The 20,591-nt window shown below is 36.1% G+C and overlaps 1 protein-coding gene across 1 annotated transcript in view; it reads left to right on the top strand.

Annotated features, from left to right (window-relative positions):
- The window catches only part of LOC149533444 (protein OSB1, mitochondrial-like), a 92,935-nt gene extending 76,960 nt beyond the window's left edge, over positions 1-15,975 (top strand). The window contains exons 4-5 of the mRNA XM_089807890.1: positions 15,200-15,282; positions 15,410-15,975. Coding sequence (XP_089664016.1) covers positions 15,200-15,282; positions 15,410-15,604 — 278 coding nt within the window. The 3' untranslated portion in view covers positions 15,605-15,975. The remainder of the gene's footprint in view (positions 1-15,199; positions 15,283-15,409) is intronic.
- The last annotated feature ends 4,616 nt before the right edge of the window (positions 15,976-20,591 follow it).

Below are 20,591 nucleotides of genomic sequence, written 5' to 3'. Positions count from 1 at the left end.
GGGTCCAAGTCCTTAGTGGGTCTGGATTCGCCTTGGGTCCGTGGCAGATCTTCATGGATGTGCGTGAACGCACAATCTGTGCTGTGGACCCTGTGAGGACCCGCCTATTGTTTGACCAGACTTTGGGGGACCCTATACGGACCCATGACCCATGTGGCCAAAAAGATTAAGAAAAGACACTTTTAATATGTTTTTTATTTTTGGTTTTTTTTCTTCTAACCCTAAAAGGAGCCTATTAGAATACATAACACTCATTTTGTTTCTCATTCTCTCTCTCATTTGACTCTCATTTTGGTGTGCCCATTTTGCAAGTTTGAAGAGAAGGTGCTAGAGATTGATTGTGGAGTCACAAATCCTTCCAAGAATCATAGTTGAGTGTTCTAGGTGTGCATTTGATCCTTTCTTTTAGTTTTTGATAGCTTGTTTTATGTTTTTTAATTGTTCTAAGCTTTTTCAAGTTTTTGCAGTGTAACACCAGTACTGAGGTATACATTGTGATGGTGGGATGTCGGGACTAGTTTTTAGGTCATGGGTACAATGGATCTCAATTTCGAGACGACTAGGTGACGACCAAGGGATGGTGGCAAGGGGACGATGCATTAGGGATGAGTTCTCTATACTATATGTATAGAACTTGAGATGTGCCATGCCCCAAGTTGGGTGAGGATTATAGGGTTGATGGTGGTAGTTTCAACAAGCATCTCATCTTATAGGCGTAAATGTTTGGATGATAGAAGCAATCTTATATACCACATATCTTGCATGCTATTGACTGGCCTAATGCTTCAATCGATCAGTCTGCCATATAGAGCCCACCTAAAATTCATTAGTCATCAGCGCACCCTATTGAGTTCCATTATAGGCAGTCATAGGAACTAGACTAGGGGCCTTTCCCTTATAAATAGTAGGGGTATGCCAATTTAATAGGGGTTTCCCCACACATGGACTCAAAGTTCCCATGTTACGTCTAGATGTGGATTGACATGTCATCCTAATGTAGTGTGGGCCCCTATTCTTCGACTATGTTGTTAGAGCGAGTGGGAACTGTTAAAAACAATAGTCCACCAAGATAACTGGGGGGAGGGGGGGTGAATCAGTTATCCAATAATTATCAACCTTAAATAATCTTAACCATTGAATCAAAGTAAACAACAACCATACTAAGATGCACATACACAATTACACCAAATTTGTTAATTAGGGAAACCCTTGATCACAGGGAAAATCCTAGTGGGAATGATGCCCACAAGATGATGTACTGATATAAATATTCCTTGTTAGAGGATGGACCTTGTTAGGAGTCTAGTACAACATTTAGTACATATGAGTCCTTGTTAGGAGACTTTGAATCCCTGTTAGGAGATTACAACCTTGTTAGGAGTTGTGGAAGACAGAAGGATCCACTGTCCAAACAACTTCTAGGGCAAGACCACTGAACTCACTGTCCAACTGATCTTTCAACTATTCCTTGTAGAATAATTGTCTGTATTGTACTTTAACTTCTTTCTTTTGTCCTGTCAACTAAGCCAATCACTGTCAGACCTTGTAGACTAGGTCATGAACCTCGGATCCAAGTATCAAACTTCGGATCTCATAATAAATCCTCGGTAATGAAGTTTTCTTCACCTTTGCTTTGCTCTGCTTATCTTCACATTCCACTCTTCATGCTTTTTGTAATCATTTTTACATCTCACACATGATAAAGGAAAATGTCCTTCCTTTATACTGAATCCATAAAGCAATTCCTTGAGTTAGCTATTACACCACCTCAATTAATTATTATAGGACCTCATTAAGAACAAGTTACATTTTTCGATAACAGTAATCTTTTGTTGTGTAACTTGAATAACTTTTCGTACGTGTAACATTATGACGAGAAAGCGTAGCTATGTCATCTCCGAAATGTCTTCTTCACATCTTTAACTTCGGCTTCTCAGAATAACAACTCTGCTAAGAGTTTACCAGAACATGCTTCTATAAACTCTATCTCAGAACAATCTTCACCGAAACTTGCATAACTTCTTCCAAACTTAATATCTTATGCTTCAGAGGTTAGCTGTATATACTAGACACTTAGTATTATCTCTTTTTAACCTCGCTTAGTGAAAAAGCTCAACTATCTGTCCGTACCAACTTGATCTTTACCGCTGCTCTTTTGTCAGATACCACATAAAACTGCTATGTTGACATCAATGACAAACACAGTCATGAATGTAACATATCATCATGATAATGATCTAATCATGTTTCTACAATACTCCCCCATAGAAGTATCATCAACATTCATGCTTCCAACAATCTTCCCCTTTGGCATTGATGGCAACATGGATGAAAAACATCTAGTGCCAAAAATACCAACTATAAAAGACTATTAACCTTTCTTTTCAGATCCTCTTCATCAATCTTTCTTCCCCATTGATATTCCTCAATGTGCTTTGTATCAAACTGTTTTTTATGCTCGAACTGTTTTTCATGCTGTAATTTCTCCCCCATTGACATCAATGTAAAAGGTTTCAGCAACCATCAATCTCTGCAACAACTGTCTCTAACTTGCTTAAGTGTCCAAAGACACTATTTAAAATAACATCCAATGAGTCCTAGATTACTCTACCATCGCATATACTCCCCCATACGGGAAGCATCAACATTCAGTCTAGACAAACAATAGTGCTCTGTTACATTGGACTAATGCACTCTTGCATCATCTACTCTAATGTAGGAAGGGGCCTAACCCCTAGCATACCTCGCAAATACTCAAAAGTCTCCTTGGGAAGAGGCTTGGTGAAAATATCTTCAATCCACTCTTTGGCGTTTACATACTCCAATCTTATTTCCTTTTCTGCAACTTTTTCTCTCAACATGTGATATTTGATAGAAATGTGCTTAGTCTTAGAATGCAAGATTGGGTTCTTAGACATATTCACTGTGCTTGTGTTTTCATAATGTATGACAACAGGTTCACTGAATTCTATCCTTATATCCTTTATCATCTGCTTGACCCAAACAACTTGATTACAATTGTTTCTTGCTGCAATGTAGTTTGCTTAAGCTATACTTTGTGAGGTACAGTCCTGCTTCTTGCTTAACCAAGAGACCAATCTTCCTCCGAGAAAGAAGGCTCCAACACTGGTGCTCTTTTTGTCATCCATACTGCTTGCCCAATCAGCATCAGTATAAGCATATAAAGTGAAATCATTAGATTTGTCATATCACAATCCGAACTCTGGTGTTCCTTTAAGGTATTTAAATATCTTTTTGACTGCTGCATAATGTGCTTCTTTGGGATCAGCTTGAAATCTTGCAACAATTTCAATTGCATTTTCTATATCCGGCCTTGTGTGAGTCAAATATTGCAACCCTCCAATCATAGATTTGTACTTCTTATGCTCAATAGTAGGTGTCTCATCCTTTGTAGATAACTTGTGTCCAGTTACCATAGGTGTTCCAACTGGTTTATATGTTTCCACACCAAACCTTTTCAGTAGCTCTTTCAAATACTTTTTCTAAGAAATAAGGATTCGTTCTTTAACCTGCACAATCTGTAATCCTAGGAAATATTTCATTTCTCCTATCATCTTTTCAAATTCCTTCTTCATTTCTTCTGCAAACTTGTCACTTTCATCATCATTTCCTCCAAATATGATATCATGAACAAATATTACCAAAATCATCAATCTATCATTTATTTCTTTCCAGTATAGATTACTATCTGCCATAGCTTTGCTAAATCCAAGCTTTCTTAAATGCTTGTCCAACCTTGCATACCAAGTTCTGGGTGCTTGCTTCAAGCCATACAATGCTTTCTTCAATCTGCATACTATGTCCTTGTCATCTATTAAAAGAAAACCTTTAGGTTGTTCTATGTATACCTTTTCTTCAAGTTCTCCATTCAAAAATGCTGACTTGACATCCATCTGATACACTTTGAATTTCTTATGTGCTGCATAGGCTAAGAATAACCTTACTGCTTCTATTCTTGCCATAGGAGCATAGGTTTCGTCATAGTCTATCCCTTCTTGCTGTGAGTAACCTTTACATACCAATCTTGCTTTGTTCCTTACAACTTCACCTTGTTCATTCATCTTGTTCCGTAATACCCATTTTGTTCCTATCCCATTCTTCTTTGTTGATCTGAGGACCGATTCCCATGTCTCATTCGTCACTATCTGATCCAATTCTTCTTTCATAGCTTGCTTCCAATAGTCATCTTTACATGCTTCATCTGCATTCTTTGGTTCAACTTGAGATATCAAACATAGTTCTTCATTGATTTTGCTTCTTGTCATCACACTTTTATCTTTGCTTCCGATGATCTGCTTTGGTGGATGATTCTTTATCATATTCTTACCGGAAGTAGGAGTTGTTCTCTCAACTCTTAGCTTTGTTAAAGGTTCCAAGCCTTGTTCACGCCTTTGCTCTCCTTCATTCTACAAATCATCGTTAGTCTCAAAGAATACTTCATCATTCCTTGGTTTAGTAACAACATTCTCATCATTAGAATTGTAATCAACTAATCTTTCTTGTATCCTGAATTTCTCATCAACTCTTACATTTGTACTTTCCACAATAGTCTCTAAAGCTATCTCTTCCACTACTTCCTTTTCATTATAACCAATATAGGCTCATTATCAAAGTCATTCAAGAATCTTTCCATACCTGCTTTAAATTCTCTCGTGGAAATTCTTTTGAGTAAAAACCACAATATCACTAATCATTACAAATGTGGGTTTTAACCCAGTACATCCAAGGCTCCAACCTTCTCAACAAAAAGCAAGCTTCAACCTAATCAAACTGAGGCAACTACCTCTAAAGGCCACAACCTCCAGCTAATTGATGAAGTAGCAGTATTACAACCTGTTTAAATATTGTTTTATCATAAAGTGATAAAATGTTGTAGACAAGAATACAGATGCAGCAACACAACTGTTCTCACATAAATGAGTTTACAAGTGCAGTAGACAAACTTGCTATATCGGACCTTACCACACAAATGATGTGTTCTTCACACCGTTGTAGTAGACCTCCTTCTGCATTGAAAATATGCCTATCTCACCAAGTGTATAATTCCTTGTTTACACCCTATATTCAACTCACCCAAGCAATCGACATCACTTCAGAATGAATCCCCAAAAATATCTTGTCTTTGGTCCACAAAAACTTACACTCATCCTCCAGACTGCTGTCCATGTTCTCTTGTCACCTATAAAAAAAAATGATGATCTGCACTTCAAAAATCTCTCGACTCTTATGTGTGTCTTCATCCCATTTGCTCTTCAAATAGTTACATTTTTGAGACATTATTAGCATTGGTTATCAGTAACGAGCTTAGAACGGAAGAACTCATCATTCGACCAATGTCCAATTGCTAGCATTCATTTTCTAGAAAAATTGATGCTTTTCCTAATAGCTTCACCTAACGTGTAAACATTTTATCCATTCTAGGCAATTGAGAATGTAATGTTGCGTATCCAAATAATCATCACTTTCGGCATGTAGTATGCAGAGGCCCGAGCACAATAGATAGAAACACCAGGTAAACATGCAAATTCAAAGAAACAAATTGCCAAGGAACCTAGGCATCCATGGAACCATTTCTTGTGGACTAAGCTTTCTCTCGTGGGCAAAACATGTCCCCGCAAACGACCTCACACTCCCTTGGACAAAACACTTCCCTTTGACAACCATTTTCCCATGGAGACACAGGCAAGCGACAATTTTCCCATGGACTACAATTTTCTTGTGGAGACACAGGCGAACAACCATTTTCCCATGGACTACCATTCTCTCGTGGAGACACAGGCGAATGACCATTTTCCTGTGGATTACCATTCTCTTATGGAGATGCAAGAAGACGCCCATTTTCTCGTGGACTACCATTCTCCTGTAGAGATGAACAAACGACCATTTTCCCGTAGAGACAGGTGGATAACCATTTTCCTATGGACTGCCATTCTCTTGTGGAGACACAAATAGACCACCATTTTCTCGTGGAGACACAAACGAATGACCATTTTCCCACGGACTACCATTCTCCCGTGGAGACACAGGCGGATAACCATTTTCCTACGGACTACCATTCTCCCATGGAGACACAAGTGGATGACAATTTTCCTGTGGAGACACAAGCAAATGACCATTTTCCCATGGACTACCATTCTCTCGTGAAGACACAAGTGGACGACCATTTTCCTATGGAGACAAGTCACTCAGCCAAGAAGAAAATTAAAAATACGAACACAAAGCACCGATACCACCCCCTCAAATAACACTTGACATCATCCCTTCCTACCTATGGCTTCTAGGGATGAAGAAGATGCAGAAACAGCCGAAACCACAACCCACAAGAGAGGCGCATCAGATAGGGCATTTCAAAACGAATTAAGAGAAATTGCTGATATAAAGGTTTGGCATTGCCACTTTGTGAACGGTCTTCTATTCAATCTAGTTAGATCACCTTATTGGAGAGAGATGGTGCAAGCAATAAATCAAGTGTCTTATGGTTACCAAAGTATTGGATATGAAAAGGTGAGAACCACCTTATTATATAGAGAAAAAATGTAGACAACCTTCTCAAACCACCAAGAGATTCTTGGATCCAAATAGGAGTGACTATTGTCTCTGATAGATGGAAAGATTGAAAAATCATCTATTAATAAATTTCATTGGTCTCCCTAAAGGGGGCAATGTTTGTGAAGGCAGTTGACTATGGAGGGGAGGGTAAAAGATGTTGAATTTATTGCCCGGATTCTCATTGAATTTAGAGTCCGTGGGTGTTGATAATGTTGTCCAAGTAGTAACAGACAATGCAAAAGTTCGTAGGGCTGCAAATGCTTTGGTAGAGGTAGGACATGATCACATCTTTTGGACACCATGCATTGTCCACTCCTCAAATTTGGTGATGAAAGCAATTGGCATCCAAATTGAATGGGTGAAAAATGCATACGACGGTGAGGAGATCCAAATGTTTGTGACAAACCACCATACGTCACAAGCAAGTTTCCAAATCTTCCTCCAATCTGGAATTATTGAAGGTAAACTTTAAAATTAAAATTAAATTAAATTTACTTTTAGTTATCATTTTGTGTCATGTTTACATAATTAAATAAAAGGTTTTTTTGTGTGGTTTACATATAAAATGTTATTAGCTTACAATTAACATGTTATTAGGTGGCTGAAACTCGGTTTTCTTCACACACAATCATCCTTAGACGACTTGTGAGGGTGAAAGATGCATTGTCCTAGATGGTTATTAGCAACCAGTGGGGTGTTTGGAAGCAATTGAATACAACAAGGGCCCAAAGGTAAAGGCAATGATCTTGGATGATGATTGGTGGGCTCAGGTGGATTTTGTATTAGAATTCCCCAAGCCCATCATGTCCATGCTTCAATTTGCTGCACCGATGAGCCTTGTTTGGGGGACATCTATGATGCTATGGACACCATGCTAGAAAGAGCAAAATTGCTAAGTTTAACACAAATTGTAAAATCCTCTATCCTTGTTAATTGAGAGATTTTAATTTTAATTTTTAAATTAACATTACATCAAGATAAACTACATTAGCATCATTTGATAATTGACATCCTATTCATAGGAGAGCATGATCCTGAGGACATCTTTTACGAAAAGGAGTCAATTATTTTCTTCATCGTTTGAACAAGATGACTGCACCTTTACACTCTTGGCATATGCATTATCTGTTGATGTTTGGAAGCTTCTGTTGGATAAAACTGTGGGTATATATAATCATTTATGAGATATAAGTTTATTATATGAGAGAATATATATATATATATATATATATCAACGAATAGACATAGACATGTCTCTTCTTATCTTTTTCTCCTTATAGATAAGAGGTCGTTGCCATTTGGAACACACATACCAAATATTATGGCAATGCTTAGTAAATTTGCAGCGATCCTTAAAAAACTGACATGGTATCAAAACCAATTGCAAATGTAGAAGATAATATAGTTATCCTAGCACATATTGTAGAAAAGACATTTGCACTTACGAAGACTAAAAGGCATACGTTGCAAAGGATATGTACACATATAATCTAGCATTGGGAATCTCTATGAAGAGGCTTCTGCACGCAAAATCTTGTGTTGGATCATAGGAAAAGTTTAAATATGCTAAATAACATTAGATTCTTGTGTTTGAGTACTCGCGGCTTCTCTAAATGAAAGACGAGCATAAGAAGAAGGAAGTAAATCAGGGGCTACAAATTAACTAGCAAATATATATATATGATGTGATTAATGGAACTGATTAAGGCAATAGACTGTCACGTAGTGGGGAATAGGAGCGCACAGGAAAAATTTGGTAATGATCAAATTGACAACATAGAAAAGAATAGTGGTCAAAGTCACGTGTTTGCAGGGATGGATAAGGTGACATGACAAAAGACACCTGTTCATGGGCAATCATATTTCCACCTTTATTATAGGGTGAAATGACACTTAGGTAATTGAATAGGCAGTGTATAAGAATTTAAACTCTAGATGGAACAAGAGATATACAAGTATATTGATCGAAATCCAAGTTAAACCGCACAACAAAAAATGAATAAGAAGACAAGGCAGAAGTGAAGCTTGTTAGAAAGTAAATTCCATCAAGATAATTTAGAGGGACGAGGGGGGTAGGGGTGAATCAGTTATCCAACTATTAAAACATTTATCAACCTTATTAACTCTTAACCATGTGAGCAATATAATCAGCAATCATAAGAAGATGCTTGTACACAATAATACCAGTTATGTTAACTAGGGAAACCCTTTATCAGAGAGAAAACCATAGTGGGGATGGTACCCATGAAAGATGTACTAATATAAATATTCCTTGTAAGAGGATGGACTCTGTTAGGAGCCAATGAAATACATTCAGTACATATCAGTCCATGTTAGGAGACTTTTAATTCCTATTATGAGATTCTAACCCTGTTAGGAGTTGTGCCAACCTTGTTAGGAGTTGTAGAAGGTAGAAGGACCCACCATCCAAACAACTTCAGGGGAAAAATCATGAACTCACTGTCCAACTGGTCTTTGTATTATTCCTTGCAGAATAATAGAAGTGAAATAATCTTAGCTCCTTCTCTATCCTCTTGACCAGACCAAACCTCTTCAAATCTCGATACCAGATCATCAACTTCACATCCAATGATCCTTTGATTGCTTACTCGCGTTTACTAAATACTTCGCATATCATACACTTGAATGGATACATTACAACAAGGAAAACAACTTTCCTTTATATCATGTCCTCAAAATTATTCCTTGAGTCGGCCTTTAGGCTTTCCCAATTAATTATAATAGGACCTCATTAAGATATTACAAAACACTACATGTTTTTGTAATTATAAATCACTGTTGGCTCACAGTCTTTACAACTTTTCACACATGCGACCTCTGACCTTGTGCACTTGTTGACGTCATCATCAGGCTGTCTATTGTCACTATCTAATTGCGCTGATTATGATTCAATCCCAGTTAGGAGATACAAATCAATCGTCATAAACCTCTTGTTAGATACTCTATCTGCTTACTATCTTCTATAAATCAAGAATAGGTAAATCAAGAATATCTTCTGCATGTCTTTGTCTTTTTGTATGCGCACTTGTGCATAGGACTAGGACACAATGTAGAATACATCCTTAACTGCGCTTGATCCCATCATCAATACACAGTTCATACGACTTCGTTCTCTATCTGCTACTCTGCCCGTCTTCGTAGAAACAATACTATGTTGACATCAATGACAAACACAATCATGAATGCAACATGTCAATCATGTAAACAAACTCTCCAATGCTTAGGATACTCCCCCAAAAGAATACCATCAACATTCATGCTAACAAAGTTGTGATAACCAGAAACAATGACAAGGAGAAATGATCAGTGCCAACACACAATCAATAAGGGGAGATTAAGCAAGCCACTTATTTATTGGAAAATATTATGAAATTTTTTGCTCAAGGCATAATAAAAATCCTTCTGTGTACAAATATAGTAGATATTGGTCTTGATATCCAAAATGCAAACACAATTATAATTAAAGATGTTCATCTTTCTAGACTTACACAAATGTATACGCTCTATGGAAGGGTTGGAAGAGTAGACAAAGAAGTATATGCATATATGTTTCATCCTCAAAAATCAAGCATGTTGAATGATGTTGTGGATAGGTTAGCAGTGTTCCAAGAGTGCTTTGGACTTGATTGTGGTTTTAGGCTTGTAGAGAGAGATATGGCCATTTGTGGGTTTGGAAGCATATTTTGCAAGGAACGAAGTGGGGATATTGCAAATGTTGGGATTGATTTCTATACTAAGATGCTATCTTAAAGCCTATCGAAGATTGAATTGATAAAATCAGAGATATAAGTATAAAGGGTGGCTGGGCCCACAATACTTACTAACGTAGAAGACATTGGGATTTATTACCATCATCTATAAAACATAAGGTGGAACCCTTGCTAATGAGAGAATGTGTAAGAATCCACCGACATCATACATCAATAGGGGATATGTATAATATAGTCAATGTCATTAAAAACACAAAATATATAAGGAGAGCGCATCAAATTAGTTGTGAAGAAGACCGCAACTGGCAAAAATAATAGAATAATTTCAGATTGTAAGGACGACATTTCCATTGGATCAACCCATTATTGGTAGTTGGTACCCCACACTGCACAAGTATATATACCCCACGTGGAGATACCCTACCACTGGAATAGTGGCAAACGAGTTTAGTAACAAACAAAGGTAAATAAAGAAAGATGGTGTGTGTTCAAATGGGGTATTGACCTAAACCTTACACATTTTATTTGGATTCGTTATCAAGGTGGTGTTATAGGTAAGTAATAATTTGTCCCTTCCATTTATTAGACTTGTAGAAGAATATGTTAAACAAAATATGTAGGAAAGACATCTCGTTGATAAGGAAATAATAATATATATAAGATTAAAATTGATATGTTGACATTAATAATTAATGAGATTATAATGGGGATTTAAAATCATAAAATGATGAAATATATTGGAATAATGAGAATCATTCTCAAAGTATGGCTTTAATAATTATCTATATCCTATTGAAAAAGAGCTTATATTGATTAAATACATACTTTAAGAGCTGTTTACCTTGATCTTTTCCAAGAGAGTTCTTGTAGGAAAAAGAGGGAGATTGAGATTCAGAGGGAGCCAAACATTTCATTAGAGGCAATCTTGAAACTGAGGGAGCAAATAGAGGATGTGATTTAGTCAACCTTCAGTGATCTTGGTCATAGTGATTGAGAGGAAGTAAACCATGTGGAGATGGATTCTCCAAATGATCAATAAATTGTAGCAGTGAAGAGGACTATGATTCATGAATATACCTCATGACTATGTGATTGTAATGGGCTTACCCCTTGTGTATATCATGAGGAAGTGACGACTTCCAAATGATGTCACTTATATTTGCAAAAGTTATTGAAAGGTGATGATCTTACAATAACTTATTTTTCTATTATGATGGATATCATACGATGTCTATGCAGGATAGATTATACCTTGCATGGTGGATGTTTATATGGTAAGCATTATGAGAATGCGTGTGCACATACCTTATAAACAGTTTTTCAGTATATGGTGAATGTTATGCAAATTGATGTTCTAAAGTCCATTACTAAGAGTACGTGGTGAATATCATACGACTTGATGTTCTAGAGGCCATTACTCATTGTACTTGGTGAATATCTTGCATCTCATTCTGGAGGCCATTACTTAGAGTACCTGGTGAATATCATATGTTGATATTGTGGAGACCAGTACTCAATTGTGATATCATATGTTGATGTTTTGGAGACCATTACTTTATTTGAGTACATGGTGAATATCAAGTGTTGATATTTTGGAGACCATTACTCAGAATACTTGGTGAATATCATATGTTGATATTCTAAAGGCCAATACTCATGATATCAAAATAGTGGAAATCTTCTGATCAAAGATTTCCTTAATGTGTCATTCCTAAAGATTGCCAGTGTTGTAATATATGTCTTGTGTTTATCCTCCCTGGCTAAGAGGGACTGTTGATGTTTGGTAGCTTATGTTGGATAAAACTATGGCTATTTATATATGAGATATAACTACATATGAGTTTTAAGTTTATTATATGAGAGAAATTGATATATATATATATATATAATATGATTATATTTGTTATTATATTAATTATCAATTTAACGAATAGACATGTCCCATGAAGGGACATGTCTCTTATCCTTTTATCATCATAAATAAGAGGTTGCTGCCGTTTGGAACACACATACCAAATATTATGACAGTGCTTGGTACATTTGCAGCGATCCTCGGAAAACTAACATTATCTCCCAGGGATTATAGCATTGAGATACTTGCTATTCTTGGTAGAGTGCCACCATACAAAGATGCTAAGGTTGCTAGTTGGTATAAGAACTTATCTAGTAGGCTCTTTAGTGATCATGAGGAAGCATCAAATGTTAGGAGAGAGTTTGTCTCAGGAAAAAATGCAGACCTTGATGCTATTAATGACCAAAGTAGAATGGATGGTACAAGATGGTGGTACCTACATGGGCAAGACTATATGTACCTCCACCCTCTTGCCATTAAGATTCTATCACAAGTAAGTTTTTAAGTTTTTAATTCCTTTTTTTATGGCCACTTACCTTCTAGAATTAACACTAGTAAATTTATATTTGTATTTCTTTTTTTTTTTAAAATTGTTTGAGTTCTTTTGATGCTGAGTGGAATTGGAGTACATACTTCTTTACCAGTGAAGCTTAACCAATTGGGTTCTAAGACAACAAAGGACTTGGTTTGTTCACAACAATAGGTGCCTCCTGTCACACAAGGATCCAAAATACAAGAAGGGGCCAGAGAAATTGTGGGTTGTAGCACCCAAGTCCACTGACTTGGATATGACCATCCAGGATCTAGTTAGAGCTACCTTCTTGGATGTTGATGATATAGTCTGGGGGTAGTGGCACCGATTTGTGTTCCAATGATGAGGATCTTGATTTAGTTGCAGTCTAGGATGAACACATTGATCCCTCAGATTTGATGACCCATTTGACCCTTGAAGAACCTTGATACAATGATAAACTATTAAACACTTGTCATTATGATTTATCGTTATGTTTTAAATTTCATTATTTGATGAGCTAGTCAATGTTTTCAAATTTCATTTTGCAACTCAGTAATTCAATGTATATAGACTCTTACTCATGAACACCCCCCATGAACCCAAATGGATTTTTTTTTTTGCCCGAACCCGAACCAACAACATAGTGTATTATCTGCATGTCCACACAAATGTCAATCCTAAAACATAGGTAGTCAACTTTACATACCCTGGAGTTTCTCTTTTTAACTCTTCCATGATATAGTTAGATAAAGCCCTCAATTAATTTCCACCTAAACTAAAATGATGGAAAATTTATGTTGATGACAAAAACAATCGAAAGAATTTTGTTCTAATAGTAAAATTTTAAAGGCTTCAGCCTTATCAAAGAGCTTGAAATTGATCGCAATTTACTTTCCTTGATATCCTCCCACACATCAAAATGATGGTTCCTTGTTTCATCTGTTTATAGAAAAGCCACCTATATATACTTTTACTCTCATCAGCATCCAGATCAAAGGATCAATTCCTAAAATCTCTCTTTAAAGCTCATCAAATCTGTGATGAATGATACTATATTAACCAATAACTTGCTTGCTTATAAATCTCAGGAAGAATGCATACACTCAGCAAATCTCTAGAGCAATTAAACAATTTAATTTTGGTCTTCACGCAGTATCACAAGGATGAGGAATCCACTTGTGCCATGTTGCTTTCTTTGTATTGAAAATGTCCCATGACATCTCCAAAATCCCTGATCTATTATTCTTAAAACTGCACAACAAAGGAGAACATTCATAAATTACTCAAAAGATTGTGACTACCCTCTCCATATGTTGGGTCTATAAAGTGGATTGGTCTTGCAGGGTTCCCAATATCAGGGAATCTGGTCACTCTGTAGCCCCCAAGGTTAGACAGCATGATTTTCACATTGAAAATAAATGGAAATTGTTCCTGGCAGAACATCCTCACGAGTCCACGCATCACATGTATTGTAGATACCAAGACTTTAGTCGCTAAAGACAACTATTTAAAAAGCACTTGAGAGAAGCTGACAGGTATTAACAAGCATTCAGACAATAGCTCAACAGAGATAGGATCCTTGTCTTCTCTTGTTTTGAAATAAGACTAAATTGGGATTCATTTTTTTTTTCCTTGCATTTGTCAACCTGATGAAATTTCATCCGAGTGTGATTTGAAATGATGATATAAAATAATTAACACATTTTAATCCAAAAGCTTGTAAAATATCTTAATATTTCTAGAAAGAGTTCTTTCAATTGGAAATGCTATACAAGGCACTCTTAATCAAGTAGGGTGTTTATTCTCAAGAAATGTCAAAAGGATTTGGCTAGTGGATTCCTGTTGACTGGAGGAAGGTAATATAGATGCAATGATACAGTTTGAAGATTTTTTTGAGGCAGTATAGAGAATTCTGTCATTTCATTGAGAAGTTTCTATTTTTGGGTACTTGACGTTTGATGCAGATATCCCAAGGGGTTAAAATTAGAGTGCACATAATTCTCCAATTCATCTCACAAAATCAAATGCATGACCAGCTCGTACATTCACTGAAATCACCCAATTTCTGATTAGAACTTCCTACGCCACTCTAATAATTGACTTTTCTACAAAATATCTATGCTTTTAATCCAGAATAAAGATATCCTATTAACTAAAAAGCTTAAACATCTCTTTCTAGTTCCATAATTTGGAGGATAAAAAAAATCTAGGAATCCATATTTTTAGTTTTTAATCTATGGAGAGGGCTGGACGGACAACAGAATGCAGAATCTTGTTCATCAGGATAGTGAAAAATAAAGTGGCTTTATTTTCATGTTCAATAAGGAGGTACAAGCTGTGTTTTCCAGTTGTGTGTTAGATGCATTTTAATTAGTGTTTATTTTAGAATGCCGAGCTGAGCTCTGTTCAGGGAAGTACTATAGTTTTTTTGCTACAATACCTTACAGAACTTATTTGTTTCAACAATTGCTTTGCTTAAGAAGTTTGAATGCAACGTGCCTAAACAAACTTAAATGGAACTTTTGTTTCCAGGTAGCAAGGTTACGGAGACAGAAAGTTTGTGGCAGGGATTTTTCCTTAATCCAACTGAATGGTGGGACAACAGAAAGGATAAGGTAAGTAATGCAGTAATCACATTTCCCTTCTACAAATTTAGGAATCTTCTATAATTTTCGCTATTTTCTTCTGCACATTGATGTTGGTTATGTAAAAAGATGGCATACTGACAATGTAAATCTACAGAGAAATCCCAGAGCTCCCGATTTCAAGCACAAGACTACAGGTCAAGGACTATGGATTGAAAGCTATACTAACCCACCATGGGTTCAATCTCAATTAGACAAACTGGATGAAAGCAGGGGGGGATTTTCACATCAACAAACAAATCCTAAGAAGTCATTGTCGTCATTTGGGGACAGTGATTTCAACCTTTTCTAGGCTGACTGTTTGACAAGGAAATTTTTTTTTGCAACTGCAATGTTATATATTGCAGGCAGGGAAAATTCGGAGAGCTGGAATTTTCCTTTACAAGAAGTAATGAATCTTTTGCCAGTGTATGGATCATATATGGTGCACAAGGAATTCGGGAAAGCAGGTGGTTAAAGGTTAATTTGTAAATTTTGGATATTATATAAACTCGTGTATTTATAACTTTGGCCTGTTCAGAGGAAAGGTTGTTATTTGGTGCAAATTAAAAGGCCAGAAACATCTGTGACTGTATGCTGCATCGTAACACCATATATTTTAATTTTACTATGTAGCTTAGAAGACAACCTTGGTTTATAACACACCGTAATTAGTTTTCTCTACGTGATTATTGTTTACTTATCTTTCTTTCTAGTGTGATTGTTATCTCAAGGTATTTCTAGTGTCACTCCGAGTTTCCATGACGGGGACAATTTTTTTGAGGTTGCAAATTTCTTTGCCAAGTTTTGGGACAGCAAGTGGATGGCAAAGGGGGCGACTATATAAATACAAGGAAATTTCAAAATATGCAGGGACACGCACTCGCACACGCAATAGTCAATACTTAATATATTTGGATTTCATTGCCAATAGCAACAAGAACAATAACTAACCTTCCAAATTGAAGCACGGTGATCATTTAAAAATTAAGTTTGATATAAATTATTAGTGCACACATTGTAGACATAGCGATCCAATTGCTTTCAAAGATTATCATTTGCATATGAGTACATGTACATGAAATAACATTCCTATGAAATACTAACAAGACAAACTTGGAAATTATGTTGGAGTTGGCAATTGCAGGTTTGACAATGACTCTAGAAAGGGCGCTATAGATAGTTAATCAAGTATATGTCTCCCAATGCGCCTCACTGAAGATCGCATTCGCTAATAGTCTAATGCATGGCTCATTGTAATATGAAGCTCAATAGGTTTGTTATTTAGTCACAACAAGATGGCACCTTGAGGCAACCTTCAATATTCACCAAACCTTTCCTGAACAACCCAAATCAACACAAAACCAAACTAACACTAATGTATTGTGTCAAAATGACATAAAGATGCATGTTTCAGGTTTGTAATGCACTTGTCATATGTTTCCAAAACCTTGCCAACAACTTGCTATAGGATTATGAGCACACAGCATGATTGTAACAACATTCTTAATTTCATGATTCAGTAAGTAATATTGCTAAATGCAAATTAGAGGACTCCAAATAACGAGTTAACTAAGAAACAATAAGCATAATAGTGCAAACTTGGAAAGACAAACCCACTTTAATATTGAAAAAGAAAAGAGTTTTATAAAAGAAAATTGAATTTTTAAAGTGTAACCTATTCCATTAGGGCTACCTATCTATCCCGGGGAATTGAATGTGTCCCCAGGCATCTTCAGAGCATTAAACTACCCCCCCCCCCCCCCCAATTTTGTTTGAAGTCCCTGAGTTTTTGGGGCATCTACTATCATTTTTGTAAAATTGAGGATGTTTGGGAATGTCCCCTAGCCATTACCAAGTCTCATAAATGTATTTGATACTAACACTAAGTATTTCTTATTAATATTGTCTCTAAAATTTATGTGTTTATTTAGATTGTACAACATAATACAAATTTATCTGTCATACATTGATATTTTGATGAGTGACAAGGAGTAGCAAAAAGATTCTCTACCATTCCTCTGTAGATGTGCGCAAGAGTGGGGTGGGAGATAATCTCACACCAAACCCTTGACATCTAACAATTGTATGTTTCTATGCTAATTCCATTAGTCACCCAAAATGCTAAACATAACTAATAGGTTGTCTCCAAAATATAATCTGGTTTGACATCACCAATTTCTAGTTCTTTTTTGTGTCAAACCCAAATACCAAAAATAGTTATCGACTTTAAATGGCATCACATGGTGTTGCCCAAGTTTTAGTTCATATCTTTTTCCATAAGGTTTTTGAATAAAGTCGAGTGTCAAAGTCTTGAGTTTGAGTCTAGATTGCTTATAGGATGATCTTTTTTCTCATCATTCCTTGGAGTTAACCTAATGTGAGAATCATATGAGCAATGCATCAGTCCAAAGCTAAGTGATTAGGGTTTTGGGAGGGTTTGTTCATGCTCTTTTTGATGAAAAGGTTTAAAGGTTCTAAAGATTCATATGTTCCTTGTTCCCAATCATGTGAAAGACAAGATTTATGATGAGACGCAGTCCCTCATGAAAGTATTTCTACAAATCTCTGAGAAACCCTAATTCTAAGATAAATTTCCATTTAAAGGCATTGATGCAGGTAGAATGAAGAAATCATGTGCATATACAAAGAAAATGCAGAAGAGAACATTGAAGACTGACGGTGAAGATTGATATACAAATCATGAGAACAAACCAGAAAGTAAGATTAGTTCAATTAAATATAGAGCAAACACTCAAAATGTAGAAATGATGGAGAACACGGTCAAAGGTGGCGAAGGCCAAAGTTGGAATCAATTCGACGAATCAAGCACGTCTGCGGATAAGTCAAACAAGCAAAATAATGCATTTCATTAGTGAGTTGAGAAGTTAAAATCTTACCTGTCAGTTGGGTCCCCTTTTTTAACATAAGATCATGCATGTTCCAAGTTGTCAGATCTTGAAAGATCAACGCATGATACTTTCCCGCATTCTGGAAGTGCTCGAGAAATAAACAATGTGATGAAGCAACAATGAGACACGTGTCTGGTGGACCATCACTTTTCATGAAACACAATCAAAATCTAGTCACGAGGTGCCACAATGTACCTAGCTAGAAAGAGGGACCCGTGCCGCTAAAAGAGAGACTTAATAGTGATTTGTTACTGTCGTCAGATCTTGGAAGATTTATGGCATGTGCTTTCTTGCTTTCCAAAGTTGCACGAAGTTCAGACAATGTGGGAAAATGACCATTTGACACATGGAATGGTGGACCCGTGGAGGAAACTATAATGGAAAGTTATAACATTCTAATCTTGATCATTGATTTGAGATCAACGATGGGAATTCAAAGTTCTAATGATCGTTGGAATATGAAATATATGGATTTGGCGCGAAACGACATAAAACAAAGAATAAATGAATTTCTATAGGATTTTCTGAGATTGCATGAAGATGAACAATCATGGTGTGTTTTCAGAAATATCATGGATTCAAAATCATCAATAGAAGGGATGCCATGTCTTCATATAACTGGATATTTTCACATTTATTCTTTTTTATATTATGATTGTTTCTCTGCTAGAAGTAGAAAGGATAAACAACTAGCTATACATTTAACCTCATTTGATAATACAAAAGGGGTGGGAGGGCAGGGGAATTTGATGGTGAATGAGCTTATAATTCCATTTACTTTTTGTTTACTGGTCAAGTTTTGTTGCCCATTCTTAGATTAGTTCTACATAAAGAGTTGAAGGACAATTGTATGTGAACGTGTGATAATCAAGTGGATTCCATTTCATTTGGATGTTTGCAATGAAAGTGATTCCATTTACTTTCCTCATATATGATTCTGCTTCCTCTCTTGTTCATTTCATATTATGTTAGTTCATTGGGAATTGAAGGATAGATGCGTATGATTCTATTGGTAAATTGCTGAATTCTATTTCATTCAAGTCTGGTACTCGAAAGCAATTCCATTTGCCCTCGTGTGCATTTCTTCTTCTATTCCTCTTCTGCATTTAGATGAGTAATTTACATTTAGAATAGGATTAGAAGTCAGAAAATATCAAAATAATCTACTGCAACCATTCCATTGAGTGTGATAGGTTATTCATATACATTTGCCTAAGTTGTTTGTGCCTACAAACAACTTGGTTATCCTTTATTGCTGTCAGGTTAAGAGCTTATAATCTCAAGAATTTTTTATTACATAAAGACATATTCATTGCATATTATTGTAAGAATCATAGGGAGTTGTACCTAATCAATTTAGAGAACAATGATAGGATACATACACTGACCCATTTGTTGGTAAACATCATTTTGTTTCTCCAAGCATTGGGTATCAAAGAGTCAAGATTATCAAATCTAATAGGAGAACAAACTGTTAACCAACAGTTTTTGGCGACTATTGGAGAAATTCAAATGAAAGTTCTGAAGAATTTCCCTTCATAATCATTTACACTCAAAATATATATTTGAGTTGTAAGAAAAGACTTGTGGTATTCAGGTGTTTGCCACAAGAACTTGATACCAATTTATAGCCTCAACCTGATGAAGAAGTAGCAAATTTCAAAGTTGAAGGCTGGTAAGATAATTTGAAAAACTCCATTTATCTGAACATTTGATACACTATGGATTCCAAATATACCAGGAGTGCCAAGGAAAAAGGAAAGATTGATCCAATATATGAAGAGCTCAAGAAGGCTAAGTTTCCTATCCTGAAGACCTTTGCAGAAGAGGAAGAACACATGCAAGAGAATCTATAACCAAACAACTTCAAGATACTTTATTATCTGCAATTGTTCCTCCAAATAGAACACATAAAAGTCAATCTTCTACTCCTCCTGTTGTCAGAAATTATATTCCTCCTATCTTTGATGCTTTGTTGTTGATTGGTGCAACACTTCCACTCTCTGTTACTTTTTAGAAAAATCAAATCACTGTACAAGTTGTTATGGCACAACCATGGGGAAATGCTATTTGTCCTCTTGCCCTTGGGGCTAATAATGATCTGCAAGGAGCATCAAGGAAGAACTTTCCCAGATTCAATGGAGATGGCTCTACTTCTGCAGAAGAACACTTGAGTGCTTTCCATAAGGCTTGTGGTGTAGTAAATCCTCAACATGAGGATGTGGCAGTCAAAATGTTTGTAATACATTGGTGGATAATGTTGTTGATTGGTTTCAAGACCTACCTGTAGGATGCATCACAAATTGGAACACCATGAAACAAAGGTTTGAGGAAAGATACAAAAGCACAGAAGATGCACAAACCTTGTTATTACAATTGGCACAAATA

This window comes from Cupressus sempervirens, chromosome 10 (assembly GCF_028749045.1).
Source record: "Cupressus sempervirens isolate cs-2001-9-10 chromosome 10, ASM2874904v1, whole genome shotgun sequence".
NCBI classification, from domain to species: Eukaryota; Viridiplantae; Streptophyta; class Pinopsida; order Cupressales; family Cupressaceae; genus Cupressus; species Cupressus sempervirens.
The sequence above is the reverse complement of the archived record's forward strand: the minus strand, read 5'-3'. Positions and strand labels throughout refer to the sequence as shown.